Source organism: Hyperolius riggenbachi, chromosome 12 (genome assembly GCF_040937935.1).
Source record: "Hyperolius riggenbachi isolate aHypRig1 chromosome 12, aHypRig1.pri, whole genome shotgun sequence".
Classification (NCBI taxonomy): Eukaryota; Metazoa; Chordata; class Amphibia; order Anura; family Hyperoliidae; genus Hyperolius; species Hyperolius riggenbachi.
The window spans coordinates 5,810,383-5,829,912 of NC_090657.1; the positions used below are offsets into that span (position 1 = coordinate 5,810,383).

Here is a 19,530-nt window from a genome sequence, read left to right on the forward strand (position 1 = left end):
TGACTGTCTACTGTTTGTACAGGTATCTCCTGCCATATGCTTCATTAACAGTTGGCTATATTGGCTATAGTCAGTTCATTTGCATTTGAAGGTCTCAATTTGTTTCTCTCTCACCTCTCCATAGAAAGAGCTGAGATGGCATATCTGTTTGGGGATCAATGGCAAAAGATCACCCAAAACAATCACAAAAAGCCTAGAAAACTATTCGAGCAAACGGAATAATCCATCAAATTTCTCTGATAAAAAATTTTTTAAGAAATTGTCCCGGGCACCATAAGGCAGACGTTCAGAAGTTAGCCCATGTATCACTGTATGCGGTTATTTATGTCTAAAAAACAAACAAACAAACAAACAAGTTTATTAGAATCAGTTTTCCAAAATTGATCTACAAGGTGAAGAATCCTTTAATGATTTCCATAAGTGGGCATGGACTGCTAATAATAATAATAATCCGAACATTTGTAAAGCGCTTTTCTCCTGTCGGACTCAAAGCGCTCAAGAGCTGCAGCCACAGGGACGCGCTCAAGAGGCCACCCTGCAGTGTTAGGGAGTCTTGCCTTGAACTCCTTACTGAATAGGTACTTGACCTAGCCAGGATTCAAACCCTGGTCTCCCATGTCAAAGGCAGAGCCCTTAACCAGTACACTATCCAGCCACTCCATGGTTGCTGGATTTTTCTTTCTACCCCAAAGTCTAGAGGGACAGTGGGGTTGATACACTATAACAAATAGCATGCCTTATCAGAGTTAACATGCCTTATCAGAGTTAACATGCATTTTCAGAGACAACATGCCTTATCAGAGATAACATGCCTTATCAGAGTAGCACAACGAGCGCTAGGAACTTATGTCTGATAATTGGCAATGATGAGAGCTCCACTCGTCCTGCCCTGAGCCCCTGCGGGTCCAATCACATTAAAGGACATTATCCCCGTACTTTGGCCCAATAGGCTGTGTGTCACTTGACAGGAAACTTGACAGGCAGCTTATTGGGCCAATCAAAGTGCGGGGATAATGTCCTTTATAGTGATTGGACCAGCAGGGGCTCAGGGCAGGACGACTGGAGCTCTCATCATTGCCAATTATCAGACATAAGTTCCTAGCGCTCGTTGTGCTACTCTGATAAGGCATGTTATCTCTGATAAGGCATGTTGTCTCTGAAAATGCATGTTAACTCTGATAAGGCATGTTGTCTCTGATAAGGCATGTTGTCTCTGATAAGGCATGCTTACTCTGATAAGACATGTCTCTGATAAGGCATACTTACTCTGATAAGGCATGCTTACTCTGATAAGGCATGTTGTCTCTGATAAGGCATACTTACTCTGATAAGGCATGTTGTCTCTGATAAGGCATACTTACTCTGATAAGGCATGTTGTCTCTGATAAGGCATGTTGTCTCTGATAAGGCATACTTACTCTGATAAGGCATGTTGTCTCTGATAAGGCATGTTGTCTCTGATAAGGCATGTTGTCTCTGATAAGGCATGTTGTCTCTGATAAGGCATGCTTACTCTGATAAGACATGTTGTCTCTGATAAGGCATGTTGTCTCTGATAAGGCATGCTTACTCTGATAAGGCATGTTGTCTCTGATAAGGCATACTTACTCTGATAAGACATGTTGTCTCTGATAAGACATGTTGTCTCTGATAAGGCATGCTTACTCTGATAAGGCATGTTGTCTCTGATAAGGCATGTTGTCTCTGATAAGGCATGTTGTCTCTGATAAGGCATGTTGTCTCTGATAAGGCATACTTACTCTGATAAGGCATGTTGTCTCTGATAAGGCATACTTACTCTGATAAGGCATGTTGTCTCTGATAAGGCATGTTGTCTCTGATACGGCATACTTACTCTGATAAGGCATGTTGTCTCTAATAAGGCATGTTGTCTCTGATAAGGCATACTTACTCTGATAAGGCATGTTGTCTCTGATAAGGCATGCTAATAAGGCATGTTATCTCTGATAAGGCATGTTGTCTCTGATAAGGCATACTTACTCTGATAAGGCATGCTTACTCTGATAAGGCATGTTGTCTCTGATAAGGCATACTTACTCTGATAAGGCATGTTGTCTCTGATAAGGCATGTTGTCTCTGATAAGGCATGCTTACTCTGATAAGGCATGTTGTCTCTGATAAGGCATGCTTACTCTGATAAGGCATGTTGTCTCTGATAAGGCATACTTACTCTGATAAGGCATGTTGTCTCTGATAAGGCATGTTGTCTCTGATAAGGCATGTTGTCTCTGATAAGGCATGTTGTCTCTGATAAGGCATGTTGTCTCTGATAAGGCATGTTGTCTCTGATAAGGCATGCTTACTCTGATAAGGCATGTTGTCTCTGATAAGGCGTGCTATTTGTTATAGTGAATCACCCCAGTGTCTTTCTCGCATGCAGGATGGCCGTGGTGCCCGTTTCTCACCTTGCCAGCGTGGCTCTTCTCCTAATATTTTCTCTATCATGGCGTTGCTTGCAGCCACAGCAGTTTGCCCTTCTAGGCTTCCATCCAGGGTTGGCTGTCCATTCTGTAGGGCTTCCATAGCCTGCAGCTCTCTTCAAGAAACAGAAGCAAACGTCAGTACACACCACACGTTACCCGCCACTCATCACAAGACCTTATTGATTTATATGAGCTAATGACACATAACACTTCATCTACTCAGGCCCTCTAGAGTTGAAGGACAATGCAAATCACTGGAGGAGATGAGTAATCCTGAAAACCTGACCTGCAGTAACCTCCTTGGCAGTTATCACGAGTCAGGCTCGGGGTAGAAAAAACAAGTCAAGAGCGGTAACCCCGAGCATTACTCGTGGTAGCCACCGGGAGACGTGTGCAGAGCAATGCGCGCAGCGGGCGTTTTAAATCGCCTCCCGGGGGATCCATACGCCGGCAGCCCTTCTCCTTCCTGTCCTCAAAATCTCTACATCACTCGGGTGAGATCGCCGTTTGTTGTCATGACGACAGATGGCGATTTCACTACAGGGTTATAGCGCCATCTGAAGGCCGGAGTGAGAACTACAGCGCTGGGTCCCAGGGAGGTGCGTAACATGCAGGGGCTGCTGCGGGCTCTCTAGCAGCATGATTGTTTCCCGGTTTTAGAGTCTAAAAGCCTGAAAAATTTGCACCACTTTTAGATGCTAAATACAGAAAGAATCATACAGCCAGGGGGGTTAATGAAAGGCAATTGTTTTTCAATACGAACCATGGCGAGAGTGGCTGAAAAGCCAGTGAACTAGCAGTTGTGGTGATTACAGTAGAATGCGTACACCTGCAGCAAGGATTTCATTTACTGTGTGTGCATGCTAATTCATTACCTTTCAGTAACCCTCCCTGTGGTCCATTATCCCCCAAGCTGAGGGTTATAAGATGGGAGGAGGGAGCACAGATTCGCAAGACGCGACATTGTACTGTATGTGTACGAGAAGTGGGCTGTGGCAGGGAGTGTGAAGTTATCTGTAGTACCTCCTCAGCACTCATCACTCCTGACAATTCCATCATCACAGCAGAAGCAGGAATTGTTAGGAGCATGGCGTGCAGCGGGAGGAAGTGTTGGGAGGATGGCGTGCAGCAGAAGCAGGAAGTGTTAGGAGCATGGCGTGCAGCGGGAGGAAGTGTTGGGAGCATGGCGTGCAGGGTGGAGCGTTGCATCAAGAGGTGGTGATACAGGTAACGTAACCCTCTCTGGTGCAGCCCCCAACTTGCACATATGCAGGGGCGTATCTGGGTAATATAGAGCCTATGGCAAACACTGAAATTGAGCCCCCCTACAGTTACAGCACCCTTCCACTCCAAAAACAGCATCCTTTCCCGTGTACATGTGTTATGGTTGCGTGTATTTTTTTGCTTGGCATATTGCTGGAGTTATGTTTTTGGAAATATCTTTTCTTATTCTCTCTCTGTCATGTTCCCCAGATAACAGAATCAATCGGATTTGAGGGCTGAGTGACGGGGGGCATGGGGGCAGGCATGGTTGTGCAACACAGGAGCAGGCATGGCGCCCTTAGTGCTGTGGCGCCCATGGCATGAGCCGTGCCTGCACCCCTCTAGATACGCCTCTGCACATATGTAGGTACAATTGCCGCAGGTGCAGGTACACTGGCTATGAGCAGATTTTCCCCACACAACAGCAAATTTAAACTCTGGACAGGTTTGCAGAATAGCTTATATTCTCCAATGATCTCTACCGTTCTTCAACATCGGAAAGCCTAAATAAATGAAGGCCACAGATTATTGATCACAACATCTAATTCAGATCTTAATTTTGTTTTCCCAACTTGTAGAAATTGCGTTGTGATAAGTCTCACCCCCGCCACCAATGGTTTCACCCAAATCTCTTACTATTAGAAACTGTACACACACTCTGACAATATTTTAAATTATATATTCTACAAACTGATTTATTAATTTTACTGCATGAAAACTTTATTTTACAAATTAAAAATTTAGTAGAGGAGGTAGTCACCATATTTAGTCTACAAAGTATTTGGGCTTTCTAATAAGAAAACCAACCATGTCTTCATGCATAGAAGGGAAAGCCAAGCTTCATTTAGGATCTATGGCTTGGCCATTTGTATGGACACCACGAAATCCCTGGATGGACACAGCAGATTGTACATCGGCTCCAGTGTGAAATCTAATTGGGATTACGTAGACGAGGTACTTATGCCTAATACACACGGTACAATTTTCGATAGATGGATCCGATTGATAAAATCCGTCATGTCCGATATTGCTCCCATTTCCGCGCTCGATTTCTCACAGCGGTGAATGGAAAAAGAATCTTACCGTGTGTACCCAGCATTAGACTTCCAGAGAATGCCTAAAAGGGTAAGGGGGGCACAACTACCACCTGACTGATTTTAGATCGTTCATTAACCCATTGTTTGCCATATCGGAGCATTTACAACATGTGTCTGGCTAGCATTAGAACAAACAAGTGCAGTCATGTGACTCCGACGTCAGGAATAGTACATAGGGGTGTTTCTGTCTGCTGGCACTTTATAATATCACTCTCCAGCAGAAATACTGCAATTCATTTTTGAAGACCAGATTTACCTTGCCTATAATTTGCTTTTAGAGAATACAAAAGCATCTTCTTGCCCAATAAACACTGTCAATGCCTGAATTTAAAGAGAAACTCCAACCTAGAATTGAACTTTATCCCAATCAGTAGCTGATACCCCCTTTTACATGAGAAATATAATGCTTTTCACAAACAGACCATCAGGGGGCGCTGTATGACTGATATTGTGGTGAAACCCCTCCCACAAGAAGCTCTGGTACTGCGGTACTTTTGGCAGTTTGTTACAATGTAACAATGTTCACAGACAGGAAATAGCTGCTTACAGCTGTCTCTAACAGCCAAAACAGCTAGGAGCAGCTACATAACCTGCCCACAGTAACAATGTCACCATGTAATATATGTCAGAATGTAAATCAGGAGAGGAAAGATTTTACAATGAGCAAACACTGACTAAATCATTTATACATAATTATGGTAAAAAATGAAGCACTTTTTTTACTACATTATGTTCACCGGAGTTCCTCTTTAAGGGACCTTTCTGAAGGTGTTTCTACACCCCCAGGTGTGTCAGCAATGATAAGCACTAGCAGAAAGCACGCCATTGATAGACTCATTTTTTTTTAAGCCAATTACTGCATCTTTCTCTATCATTCAAATAGCAAGAAGCAGAGAGCAGTGGAGACAGATTTTGAAAGACCTTACATTGTCTGCAGCTAACAACTTGTGAGACACAATACCTTATATCATACACAGGAGAGCGTAGATCGTGCGGCCCGTGGGCGAAGGCGCAGTGTTGACCATTCTTGGTACAGTGACCCTTGGAGTCAGTCTCATGGATGCAGATGCCAGTTTTGTAATAGCGGAGGTGATACCTTCTTTCAGTGTCACCTGTAGTTCTATGTAAAAAGGGGCAGCTGGCCAAAAAAGAAAAAAAAAGAAAAAAGGAAAGTAAAAATATATCTAACCACTTCAGGACTGTAGGATTACACCCCCCTAGAGACCAGGCTATTTTTTTACCATTTAGGCCACTGCACCTCCCTAGCGGTATGGACAGATATATCCGTTAATAAAAACATGCTGTGAACAGTATAAACATGCATACACATCAATACTCTCCTGCACTGTACACTAGACCTTTGCTTGACACATTTTGGGAAGTTACAGGAAAAAAAAGTTATAAAAATTAATGTTATCACTTTTTGCACAGAAATCCTGGGGAAATTGAACGCCAGGGAGGTTAAGGGCTCACTGCAGGGTCATACAACTCAGCACACAAGTGATTGAACCCCCCCTTTCTGCCCACCAACAGAGCTTTCTGTTGGTGGGCTCTGAGACGCTGCTGCTGGGATTTATTTTTTAACTAAATATCACTATTTTTGTATTTATTTTTTAGGCTGCCCCTCCCTCGCTCCCCCCCCCCCGCCAGCCAATGACAGTGATCGACTGTCATAGGCATTAGCCACACAGCTGTCCCGAGTACAGCGCTGCTGCAGATCGCAGCGCTGTACATAGTAAAAAGACGGCGGTTTTACTGTCTAACAGTCTCCCGAGCGGCATCAGCCTATGACAGCCAATCGCTTCTGAGCCTCCCAGGGGGACAGCCATGTCACACAGCTGTCCCGAGTCACAGATCGCAGCGCTGTACATAGTAAAAAGACGGCGGTTTTACTGTCCAAGTCTCTCGAGTGGCATCAGCCTATGACAGCCAATCGCTTCTGAGCCTCCCAGGGGGACAGCCATGTCACACAGCTGTCCCGAGTCACAGATCGCAGCGCTGTACATAGTAAAAAGACGGCGGTTTTGCTGTCTAACAGTCTCCCGAGTGGCATCAGCCTATGACAGCCGATCGCTTCTGAGCCTCCCAGGGGGACAGCCGTGTCACACAGCTGTCCCGAGTCACAGATCGCAGCGCTGTACATAGTAAAAAGACGGCGGTTTTGCTGTCTAACAGTCTCCCGAGTGGCATCAGCCTATGACAGCCGATCGCTTCTGAGCCTCCCAGGGGGACAGCCGTGTCACACAGCTGTCCCGAGTCACAGATCGCAGCGCTGTACATAGTAAAAAGACGGCGGTTTTACTGTCTAGCAGTCTCCCGAGCGGCGTCAGCCTATGACAGCCAATCGCTTCTGAGCCTCCCAGGGGGACAGCCATGTCACACAGCGGTCCCGAGTCACAGATCGCAGCGCTGTACATAGTAAAAAGACGGCGGTTTTGCTGTCTAACAGTCTCCCGAGTGGCATCAGCCTATGACAGCCAATCGCTTCTGAGCCTCCCAGGGGGACAGCCATGTCACACAGCTGTCCCGAGTCACAGATCGCAGCGCTGTACATAGTAAAAAGACGGCGGTTTTACTGTCCAAGTCTCTCGAGTGGCATCAGCCTATGACAGCCAATCGCTTCTGAGCCTCCCAGGGGGACAGCCATGTCACACAGCTGTCCCGAGTCACAGATCGCAGCGCTGTACATAGTAAAAAGACGGCGGTTTTGCTGTCTAACAGTCTCCCGAGTGGCATCAGCCTATGACAGCCGATCGCTTCTGAGCCTCCCAGGGGGACAGCCGTGTCACACAGCTGTCCCGAGTCACAGATCGCAGCGCTGTACATAGTAAAAAGACGGCGGTTTTGCTGTCTAACAGTCTCCCGAGTGGCATCAGCCTATGACAGCCGATCGCTTCTGAGCCTCCCAGGGGGACAGCCGTGTCACACAGCTGTCCCGAGTCACAGATCGCAGCGCTGTACATAGTAAAAAGACGGCGGTTTTACTGTCTAGCAGTCTCCCGAGCGGCGTCAGCCTATGACAGCCAATCGCTTCTGAGCCTCCCAGGGGGACAGCCATGTCACACAGCGGTCCCGAGTCACAGATCGCAGCGCTGTACATAGTAAAAAGACGGCGGTTTTGCTGTCTAACAGTCTCCCGAGTGGCATCAGCCTATGACAGCCAATCGCTTCTGAGCCTCCCAGGGGGACAGCCATGTCACACAGCGGTCCCGAGTCACAGATCGCAGCGCTGTACATAGTAAAAAGACGGCGGTTTTGCTGTCTAACAGTCTTCCGAGCGGCGTCAGCCTATGACAGCCAATCACTTCTGAGCCTCCCAGGGGGACAGCCGTGTCACACAGCGGTTTTGCCGTCTGAGGGCCTGTTTCCACTTGTGCGGTGCGGAATCGCCGCTGACAAAATCGCATGCGGGTGCGATTCTGCATGCGTATTTAACCACGATTTCGCATAGGTTAGTATTGATGCGATTTTAACCATGTCACTGCCTGTGTGATTTAACATTACTTTCTATGCGAAATCGCGTTAAAATACGCATGCCAAAACCACATGCGATTTCCCTATTAAATACATTAGCGGCGATTCGCATAGCGGGGTGCCATATGCGAATTCTGCGGGGTCTGCTATGCAGGTTTTTTCTGCACAGAAAAACGCTCAGAAATCCTGACAAGTGGAAGCAGTCCCATCCACTTGTATTGTCTATGTGAATCTGCATGCAGGAAACACAGGCAGAGTCACTCTAGTGGAAATAGGCCCTGACAGTCTCCTAGCGGCAATCGCTGCTGGGAGACTGAAGGCGGAGCTGAGCCCCGTCATTCAAGATCTCCTGCAAAACACGCCCCCAGGACTTCCCGCAGATTGGCGTTGAGCGGTCCTGAGGGAGCCGCCGCGTTCATGCCAATCGGCGTAGAGTGGTCAGCAACTGGTTAAACAAGGTTGCTAGTCTAGTTAAGTCATTAACAACTCCTTTCCACTATGATATACTGAGCAGTACAGTGGCATAGTGGATAGTACTCTTGTCTTGTAGCGCTGGGTCCCCGGTTCAAATCCCAGCCAGGGTGCTATCTGCACAGAATTTGTATGTTCTCCCCGTGTCTGAGTGTGTTTCCCCCAGGCACTCCGGTTTCCTCCCATATCCCAAAAACATACAGATAAGTTACATGGCTTGCCACTAAAATTGGCCCTGGACTGCAAAAGACATATGATTATGGTAGGGATTAGATTGTGAGCTCTTCTGAGAGACGGTAAGGGACAAATGATGTATACATACACACACACTCTGTACAGCGCTGCAGAAGAAGTCGGCACTATATAAATACTAAATAATAATGAAGAATTCTGAAACAAAATGCCTTCGAAATCAGTAATGAATGAGTGTCAGAAGATTAGATAAAATCTCCAAGCTACGCTAAGGGCCCGTTTCCACTATTGTGAATATGCGTGCGTTTCCTGAATCCGCATGCAGATTCGCATAGCCAATACAAGTGGATGGCCCTGTTTCCACTTGTCAGTAATCCTGAGCGGTTTTCTGTGCGGGAGAAATCTGCACGGAAGGGCCGTCAGAATTCGCACCCTGCTATGCGAATCGCCGCTAATGTATTCAATCGGGAAATCGCATGCGGATTTGGCATGCGTATTTTACTGCGATTTCTCATAGAAACTAATGTTGAATCACACAGGCAGTGACATGGTTAAAATCGCATAAATACTAACCTATGCGAAATCGCGGTAAAATACGCATGCAGAATCGCACCCGCATGCGATTTCCTCAACGGGGAATTAGCGGAGATTCCGCAGCGCACAAGTGGAAACGGGCCTCAAAGCTGAGTACACACGGACCAACCTGCAGCATGATTATTATCTGACTTTAGTCTGTTGGACGATAATCAGGCATGTGTACGCGTGCAAACAACTAGACAAGCAACTGATAACAGGCGGTTTGCCGGATCAATGTTGGTCTGATATCATGCAGTTGCTGCGTGTGTACAAGTTGTTTGAAAGACTTGTACTTGTGAATGTGTAGTCCGTCATTCCTCTTGCGTGCGCAGTATGGTAACTGAGTTGGTTGTTTTGCCATCTAGGCGTGTGTACATACAGGTTGGGTGGTTAATCGTGTGGTTGTGTGCATGTTGGACGTGTGTACGAGCCTTAACATATTAAACATCAAAGGATGGAGCGCTTTATAAAAATGTTGAGCAAAACAGTCCATAAATTGTAATAATATTGTACTTGTGAAATGTTCTTTATTGGCTTTAGCAGTTTATGAGCACGATTAAGTGGACATCTCTTTAGCTTTTCCTTGCTAAGTGGTTTTACACACAGTCTAAGTACTTCTATGCATAAAGTTTAGTAAACAGAAGCTAGTATCAGTCTCGGCATTTGTAAGCCAAATGTTCCCATGTTTAGCACACGTGTGGGTTTGTTCTTTACACAGACAAATAATCCGCACCTGGCTAATATAATGATGACCTAAGTGTGCTGAGGCAATGCAACAGAGCATAGTATAGGGCACAGGTGTCCAACACAAGGCCTGCAGGACGAATGCGGCCCTCCTTGCCATTTTATGTGGCCCTGTAGAGCAGAGTTCCCCAACCCTGTCCTCAAGGCCCACCAACAGTCCATGTTTTGCAGGAAACCACAAACATGCACAGGTGAGGTCATTAGTGGATCAGCAGAGCTGATTAACTGCCTCTGTGGATTGCCACAAACCATGCACTGCTGGTGGGCCTTAAGGACAGGGTTGAAAAGTCCTGCACTATAGCTTCAAATGTGCATCACTGTAAGCAGTAAAAAAGCAGCAGGCTGCACACCCATCCAGGAGTACACCGGTGACAGTGTCTGACTGAAACATTATCAGTTTGTGCCGGGGTGCAGCAAAAATTAGCATGGGGCCCCCTCTGGGGATCTGTAGCTGGTAAAAAACACACAGACACCTTCCCCTCCATCTCCCCACAAAGCACAGCAGTGTAATATTACCTGCCCCAGTGACGTCTCGTGTCTCTTCTGTTCTGACAGTAACCTAATGAGGTATGCCACTTTGGGATTACACTACCCAATCATATGTAAATATAAATAAGCAGGTCAGTATATCTTATAGACATACTCTGAATGCAGCGGTTTAAAATGAAAAGCAGGTCTTCGAAATAGCTTTTGTATAAAGACAAAACAAAAGGTCCATGTGCCGGAGGATGAATGAAGCAATTCAATCTTAGAATCCACAAATGGGCGCCTGATACCATTTAATTGGTTTATACACAGAAGAAACTAACGTAGAGATCCTTCTTTCTGTGTCAATCCTGAAATAACTTCTATGTCGTGAAACTGGCCAGATCTGCTGAGCAAATCCTAGTTGGCAAGAAGTAGGCTGACCAGTGGCAGCACGGCGGTGCGGAGGTTAGCACTCTTCCCTAGCAATCGCTGGGCCCCCTTTTAGAACACTAGCCTGGGGCACTATCTGCAAGAAGTTTGTATGTTATCCCCGTGCCTGCGTGGGTTTCCTCCGGGCGCTCTGGTTTCCTCCCACATCCCAAAAACATACAAATAAGTTAATTGGCATCCCCCTAAATTGGCCCTAGACTACGATACATACATAAACATGACTATAGTAGGGATTAGATTGTGAGCCCCTCTGAGGGACTGTTAGTGACAAGACAGTATACTCTGTACAGCGCTGCAGAAGATGTTGGCACTATATACATACTAAATAATAACAACCCAGATAGAACTTCTCCGCCACTCTATTCAAAGCCATCATAAAAAAAGTTGTAGCTAGAGTTGGCAAAGAGACTGTACAGTGACAAACAAACTTACTCTGATCATCTTATTAAATAAAAGTTATATTAATTACCTCCGGGTTCAGTTATTTTTAACTCACTAGACCTCTTGTGTGGCGGCTTCCAGCCCTTAGCCCCGCCCCCTTACAGAGACTTGGTGTGGCGCACCCGTGGTACTCTGTATCTTCCATACAACGAGCGCCATGGCACGCCTCTGAATGTGGGGCGGGGCTAAGCACCAGCAGCTGCCACACAAGAGGACTCGGGTAGTGAGTTAGAAAAAAAAAAAATGAAGTTAGAGGTAATTATAACTTTCTCTGAAAAGAAGATCAGAGGAAAGTTTGTCACTGTACAAACAAGGACGGATCTAGGGGGGGGGGCAAGCGGGTATCTTGCTCCAGGCGCAGTTTGTTGAATTCTTAAAAAGGCGGCAAAATTTGGATGGGGAATGGCAGTTTAGGTGCCAAAACCTGACCTTGCCCCAGGCGCAACTTGGTCTAGATCCGTTCCTGTGTACAAAACCCAAAGAAACATGAAAAGTAACCCACACATTGTTCACATGAATAATATATCACCATAGCGCCATACTCACTCATCCCCCTCAGGGCACAGGCCTGTCGTTTCATCATACTTGGTGCAGTAGATATCTGGGCTGTAGTTAAATGTCCCATCTCTGCGCCGCACTGACCTCCGCCGCCGCTGGTTGACGAAGTGCCAATGGAAACAAGTATAGGGTCTATGCTGGGTACATTTGTGCTGCACAAATAAGTGACACTGTTCAGTCCGGAACTCTTTCAGGTACCTGAGAAGGAAGAAGATATCAGCTATCAACAATGAGGAATCTCAGAGAAATATACACAGACATCGATCACAGCAGCCAACATCACAAACTATTACATTTCATGTCATTTGCATCACTGACGAGATTTCACTTTTCACCTGACTACTGTAACTTCACAGCCACACCGCAGCTATTGTTAATCAACAGAATAAGACATACATGCAATCATCAATGCTTCACTATACATGTATAATGATGGAGATATAATGCCTGTTAACGGTACAATTTTTCCTTCACATTTGATCTTTGGACGCACTTTTTATGATCAAAACGTATAGAAAACTGACTGTGCCGTATGTGGCGCAAATTGATGTGGTACTATTCTTTGGTCAATCGGAAAAGGAAAAATGATCGATCCGAAAGTTGGATTTTTTTTTTTTTTTTAAATTGAATTTTTATTTATTTTTAGAAAGGAAAAAGAAAAAAAAACATAATACAATGCATTGAATGTTCTTTTTCAGTTAACATAGCTAGAGATACAATTTCAAAAACAGTGTTCAGGTATAGTAATGAGAAAAACAATAATGAACAATAATGAACAAAATACTGGTGACCCACAGCCAGTTTGTTTTATCAGGGCTAGGTAGAATGAGTGTGAGGAGATGGGGCCCGTTTGTGAGGGATAAAGGGGAATGGGGAGGCCAGCCTGCCTTCTCCCATAAGAAGAGTTGAGGATGGAGTGGGGGTGAGTGGCTGTAGGGGCAAAGCCAACTACCTACAGCTGAGTGTGGAGGGAGGGAATTCATGGAGGGTATTAGTGGACTCCTTACGGGCACTCCTTGTGAATTTTCGTTATCATTTTAAATGTGATAATACGGAAAGTAAACTGGCTGTGGGTTTTGAAAAAGACCAGGGGAAGTAGAACCTAGTGTACAATTTATACGTGTTCTATTTGAGTATAACTGCTTATAGAACAAGGTAACAAAGACTATAAACTATAAAACCAACTTGGGAGATGGGTGGTCTCAGTGCCACTAAAGACCTTTATACAGGCCTTTCAAGATATGTAGAGTGCTTTGTGGGTGGAGTTAATTACAGAAATTTAAGTTAAAACTGACGTCAGGTCTAAAGAAGCTAACATTTGGAGGGAGTTAGTTATGTCTTGGGTTTTTTTGGTAAGTTGCTCGAGTTTCAGATTACGTTGAGAGAGGGATAGTACTTGAGATAGATTGGGTGTTAAGGGGGTGCCCCAATGTTGTAGAATAGATTGTTTTGTAGCACAGAGTATATGAGCTACCGACGTTCGTACATTTTGAGGGAATGTATCTATATCAATATGGAGTAAAGCCATTTCTGGAGTGATTGAGATGTTGTGGCCTAGGATTTGCCCCATTACCTTCTCTATGTTTTCCCAGAGGATGTGTACTGGGGGGCACTTCCATAGTATGTGGAAGAGTGAACCTGGATGCTTGCAGTTTCTCCAGCATAAGGAGGAACTGTGGGGAGCAAATCTGGCAAGGGATATGGGGGTAAGATACCAGTTTAGGATAATTTTTTGAAGAGTTTCCCAGTGAAGTATATTAGGTGAGGTTTTAGTGATGCTGAGACAGGCTTTTATTAACTGATTGGTATTGACTTTGTAGCCTAGTTCGTTTGACCAGTAAGAGGCAAATTTTTGGAGGGAGGAGGGGTTGCTGTGAATGAGGAAGTCGTACCATAGGGATATACCTTTTTTGAGTGGCAGGGTAGTGTGAAGAAATGCATGCAGAGACCTGGGCAGTTTTGGGATTATTATGATTTTTTTGGGGAACAGGTGAAGGAGTTGGGCGTATTTGAGGAAATCTTCTTTCGGTAGGTGAAATTGGGAGATTAGGAGGGAAAATGGTTTTATAGTATTGTTTTCCAGCAGGTCATTGATATGCTTAATGCCTGCCTGAGTCCAAGATTTAGTTGAGAAATTAGGAATGTGGAACTGAAGAAGGGATATTGGGATTTTGAACTGTAAATGATTAGGGGTAGAAGTTTGCTTAAAGGATAAGGATTTCCATGCCTGAATGGTTTCTACCATTGTGGGGAGGGGGGGGGGGGGGGGGGTTAGCGTAAGGGAGCTTCAAGGAAATAGTGGAAAGCAAAGCTTTGAGTTCCAAGGGGTGAAATTCTTGTTCTATCTTAGTCCAGAGATTGTGAGTAGAGGGAGACCACCATTGTTTTGAAGCTTCTAATATCGAGGCCTGGTAATAGTAGAAGATGTTAGGGAGGCCAAAGCCCCCATCTTTTTTAGGAATGTATAAGGTGTTAATTGCTATTCTGTGTTTCTTTCGTTTCCAAAAGAAAATGGCTAGAAGGGATTGTACTTTATTGAAGAAATATTTAGGAATTGGAATATGGATGGTTCTAAAAGTATAAAGTAATTTAGGGAGAATGGACATTTTGAAGGCTGCCACACGGCCTACGTGGGAAAGTTCCGTTTTAGAAATCTTGGACATTTCAGTAGTTAACATGGAGAGGAGAGGGAGATAGTTAGTTTTGAAAAGATCTTTAGTGTGGTGAGGTAGAGTGATGCCCAGGTAAGGGAGGTGAGATTTGGCCCAGGGGAATGGGAATTTTTCTGATATAGTGTTTATGGTAGTTTTGTCTAGATGTTTTCCTAAAAGGAGTGATTTCCCTTCGTTAACTTTATAGTAGGATGCATACGCAAAGGAATTGAGGGTTGACATTACGTTCTCTAATGAGTGGATAGGATCCGTGATTGTTAGGATTACATCATCGGCGAATTTTGTGATGATGATTGCCTGAATGTAAACCCTCTATGTTTGGATTAGAACGAATGGCCTCCGCCAGGGTCTCCATTATTAAAACAAATATAATGGGGGATAATAGGCAGCCCTGGCGGGTGCCATTAGTTATTTTAAAGGGTTGGGAATTGAAGCCTGAATGATTGACTGAGGCAGAGGGGTTTTTATACAGTGCTAACATAGCTGATGCAAAGTGACCTTTAATACCAAATGCATTAAGCGTATGTTGCAAGAAAGACCAATGAACCCTATCAAATGCCTTCTCTGCATCTAAGGTTAGATACAGAGAAGGCACCTGTTTGATCTCTGCTATTTTCATAAGGTTTATAATTCGCCTTGTTCCATCTATTGCTTGTCGGCCCTTAACAAAACCTACTTGTTCTGGACCTATTATTTCTGGGAGTATATGGAGGAGTCTATTGGCCAGTATTTTTGCATATATTTTTGTGTCAGAGTTAAGTAGGGAAATTGGCCTATAGTTAGTTACGCATGTTGGGTTTTTCCCTGGTTTCGGGATTACAGAGATTGAAGCTGATAAAAATTCCGTTGGCGTGGTGTTAGTAGAGATAATATTGTTGAACATCCTGACCAGCCTGGGAGCCAGAACATTACTAAAGGAACGGTAATATTCATTTGTAAAGCCGTCAGGCCCTGGGGCTTTGTGTGTTTTAAGGTTTTTCATGACTGAACGTACCTCTTCAAGAGCAATTGGGGTGTTGAGGTGGTCTAGTTGGGATTCTGAAATTTTTGGCAGAGAGAGTGGTTCTAAAAAAGCGTTAATCGAAAGTTGGATTTTATGATCGAATCGGAATGTAATTAAATTGTTCCGTTTATGGGAACAATTGATAATTGCCTTCTGATTAGTTATGATCATTCAAATCGCGTTAAAAGATCACATCTGATGAAAAAATTGTACCGTTAATGGTCACCTTCACGTGTGTATATGTATGTTTCACGTGTAAATTCCATTCCCATCGCAGATATCTGCTGCCTGTGTGGGAGATTTCAGCCTACTAAACACCTTCATTATCCAGACAACACTACAGTCCCACCATGAGTCTCTGCAGTGCAGTGAATATTAATTAGCCATGTGACTGGCCGCAGAGGAGGAGGGAAGACCTCCTCCTCCAACATTACTGAGCATGTGCAAACAGTCTAACGCTGCTTAGCCCAGTATAACGTATAGCATGCAGCACTTTGTTTTTAACGTGCTGCGTTACTATGTAACGCAATGGCTATCATTCATAAAGCATTCCCGCATGCGGAAATGCGTAATACCGCTGACTTTACCGACCACTGAGCAAGTTGTGTATTCATAAAGTCTCTTTCCGTATGCGGAGCTGACATTCCCGTGCAGAGTGACAACGTACCGCCTTGTGCGGTGTTGATACGCAGGTATCCAGAAAAAAGTATCAAAATGTTCATTCATAAACATTTCCGCATAGCGGTATGCGGAAGGGGATTACCGATCCCCTGGATGTAGCGGGAAGCTTGCGGAGTACGTGTAAGTGAATGGGACGGACCTCCCACACAGCAGCAGAGAGAGCACCGCATGGAGGGGCTCGGCCAGCTTTTCTGTTTCCGCATGCCTACCGCCCGCCTACCGACACCAGTCTCCAGAAAACCTCCGCACTGCTACCGCACCAGGCACAATGTTTATGAATGACCACCCAGAAGGCTAAACTACCGACGGCGGTATTCTCCCGCACGGGTTCTCCTTACCGCCAGCAAGTTTATGAATGATAGCCAATATGTGCACTGTGAACAGCACAATTGATTTTACAGTGCTGTGAGTTGGGCTGCGTTACTGGCTGCTGTAGCGTGGGACTTTAACGTCCCCCTGTGAAACCAGCCTAAAAGAGAAACAGGATGTAAATCTGGATTAGCTAGGATCATCCCCTACTATACAGAATTAGCTATGGTTATCCATTTCTATACAGAACCTGGACTAGTGCTAATCTGGTGAACTGTGTAATCAGCATTTGATCTCATTTGAAGCCATAGTTTTCCTAGAGAAATGCCAGGCCATTGTGCACATATTTATGAACATTTTTTTGACAGGGTTATTCTATTTTAGTACAAAAACTATTTCACGTGTTGTCAATCCAAGCCATTTAAAGAGCATTGAACTTTATCCCAATCAGTAGCTGATACCCCCTTACCCAGGAGAAATCTATTCCTTTTCTCAAACAGATCATCAGGGGGGTCTGTGTGGCCGATATTGTGGTGAAAACCCGTCCTATAGTGTGATGTCAGGACCTAGGTCCTGACATCACACTGTGGAAGCCTTGTTGCTTTGTGGGAAACAACAGCTGTTTCCAACTGCCAAGCAAATAGTATCTCTCTCTGTGCATAAGTATATCTATAAAACACAACCTTAAAGAGGAACTCCAGTGAAAATAATGTAGTAAAAAAGTTCTTAATTTTTACAATAAGTATGTATAAATTTATTAGTCAGTGTTTGCCCATTGTAAAATCTTTCCACTCCCTGATTTACATTCTGATATTTATCACATGGTGACATTTTAACTGCTGGCAGGCGGTGTCACTGGAAGTAGCTGCTGCATGCTTTTTTGGCAGTTGGAAACAGCTGTAAACAGCCATTTCCCACAATGCAGAAAGGTTCACAGACAGGAAATTGCCAGGAGTACCATGGTCCTTACAGTTTCCTGTGGGAGGGGTTTCACCACAATATCAGCGATAAGGTTTGTGAAAAGGAATAGATTTCTCGTGGAAAACGGGGTATCAGCTACTGACTGGGATGAGGTTCAATTTTTGGTCGTGGTTTCTCTTTAAGCCTATCCCCTGGTTAGGGGGTGTGGTTATAAATACCGTCAGGTAGTGCTGTCTGTTGTTTCATGTCTGTCAGTAGTAAAGATGATTGTTTTCAGGCTAAATGTTGTTTCTAACAACATGAACAAATTACATGGTGAATTTCAATCATGTCTTGATCTCTCTCTGTTTTTTTAACGACTCACTTTGCAATGTATTGATTTATTTTTTCCCCTTTTCACTAGAGTTCCTCTTTAATACTTATATTTGAACTTCACTCTACAGCTCTTATATAGCTCCCCCCCCCCCCCCCCGAAACATGCTGGAAACCATGACAACAGTAGACAGCTTGGTTTAGACAAAACAGGAATTCTCCTCTGTTTAACCTAATTGGTTCATAAAACTGCACAAAGCAGGAAGTAAAATGTATCCCTACCTTTGCACTTTGCCTGCTTCTCTGGGTTTGTTGCAAGGATTCATCCCACAGGGAGCAGTTATCCTACACACAAGAAGGGATAGAAGGTCGGGAATAAACATTCCCATCTCATGAACAGCTGAACACAAAAGCTGTGCGGAGCTACTGAGCAGTGACCAGACAGAACACCAGAGTAATAACAACTCTATATATAACAAAGTATGGAAAACACTTGAAATGTACAGTTAGGTCCAGAAATATTTGGACACAGACAATTCCAGTATTATTCTCAGTCAGGGCCAGTCACCTTCTTCTGTGCATGCGCGGGACCACCACCCCCCACCCCCCAATCCCGCAGGTGCAGAAGTGTATGACTGACCCCAACTGAGAAGAAGGACAGCGGCTAACATGGGAGAACAGAGGCCGGCGAGGAGCCCACACACACCTCATGGGGCTGGAGAAAGCCCCAGGTAAGTATAAATAATGACCGTCTCAGGTACACTTTAAGGATGGTTGCTTTCAGCTGCCTGGAGAGCTGCTCCTCTGACAGGTTGTCTGTTCACAGGGAAACCTTCCCATGCAAGCACCAATCCACAAATCAACTCCAGGCCTTTTACCTGCTTAACTGATAAGATAATGATGGACTTGCCCACACCTGCCCATGAAATAGCCTTTGAGTCAATTAACCAATTACTTTTAAGCCCCTGCAATGAAGGGACTGTGTTAAAAAAAATACTTTAGTTGCCTCACATTTTTATGCAATGGTTTTGTTTACCCCACTGAATTAAGTGGTTAGAGACGGTATATCTATGTCCCGCAGGACTACAGTTCCTGCCCAGGGACGTAGATATACGTCTATTGCGGCGGATGGCCACAGCTCACTCCCGCGTGGGTACTTGTCACCGCCCATCAGAGGGGAGATGACTGAATGGGACTGCAGATCCCATTCATTAATCTAAGTCTCCGTGCCAATGGTCACCAGCATCAATGAGATGCTGCGATCATTTGTAACTTCCGCAGTAACACGTCCACACATCACTTCCGGTTAGTTACTTATAGTACACTAAAAGGAAATAATGTGCGAGGACATCTTGTGGCCAAATAGAAAATTTACACCTACATTCATTTATTAAATACATATCATTTAATAAAAAAGACCAATATATACATTTAAAATCCACCCCTTACCTCCC

General features: G+C 44.7%; 1 protein-coding gene across 4 annotated transcripts in view; it reads right to left on the reverse strand.

Moving 5' to 3' along the window:
* The window catches only part of UNK (unk zinc finger), a 121,858-nt gene that overhangs the window by 69,143 nt on the left and 33,185 nt on the right, over window positions 1-19,530 (reverse strand). For 2 of the 4 annotated variants that reach the window (XM_068264358.1, XM_068264356.1), the window contains exons 2-5: window positions 18,359-18,421; window positions 12,167-12,376; window positions 5,766-5,942; window positions 2,427-2,557 (exon numbers count right to left, since the gene is read on the reverse strand). In XM_068264358.1, the coding sequence (XP_068120459.1) occupies window positions 2,427-2,557; window positions 5,766-5,942; window positions 12,167-12,376; window positions 18,359-18,421 (581 nt within the window). The remainder of the gene's footprint in view (window positions 1-2,426; window positions 2,558-5,765; window positions 5,943-12,166; window positions 12,377-18,358; window positions 18,422-19,530) is intronic. The other 2 variants (XM_068264357.1, XM_068264359.1) reach the window with 2 other exon arrangements.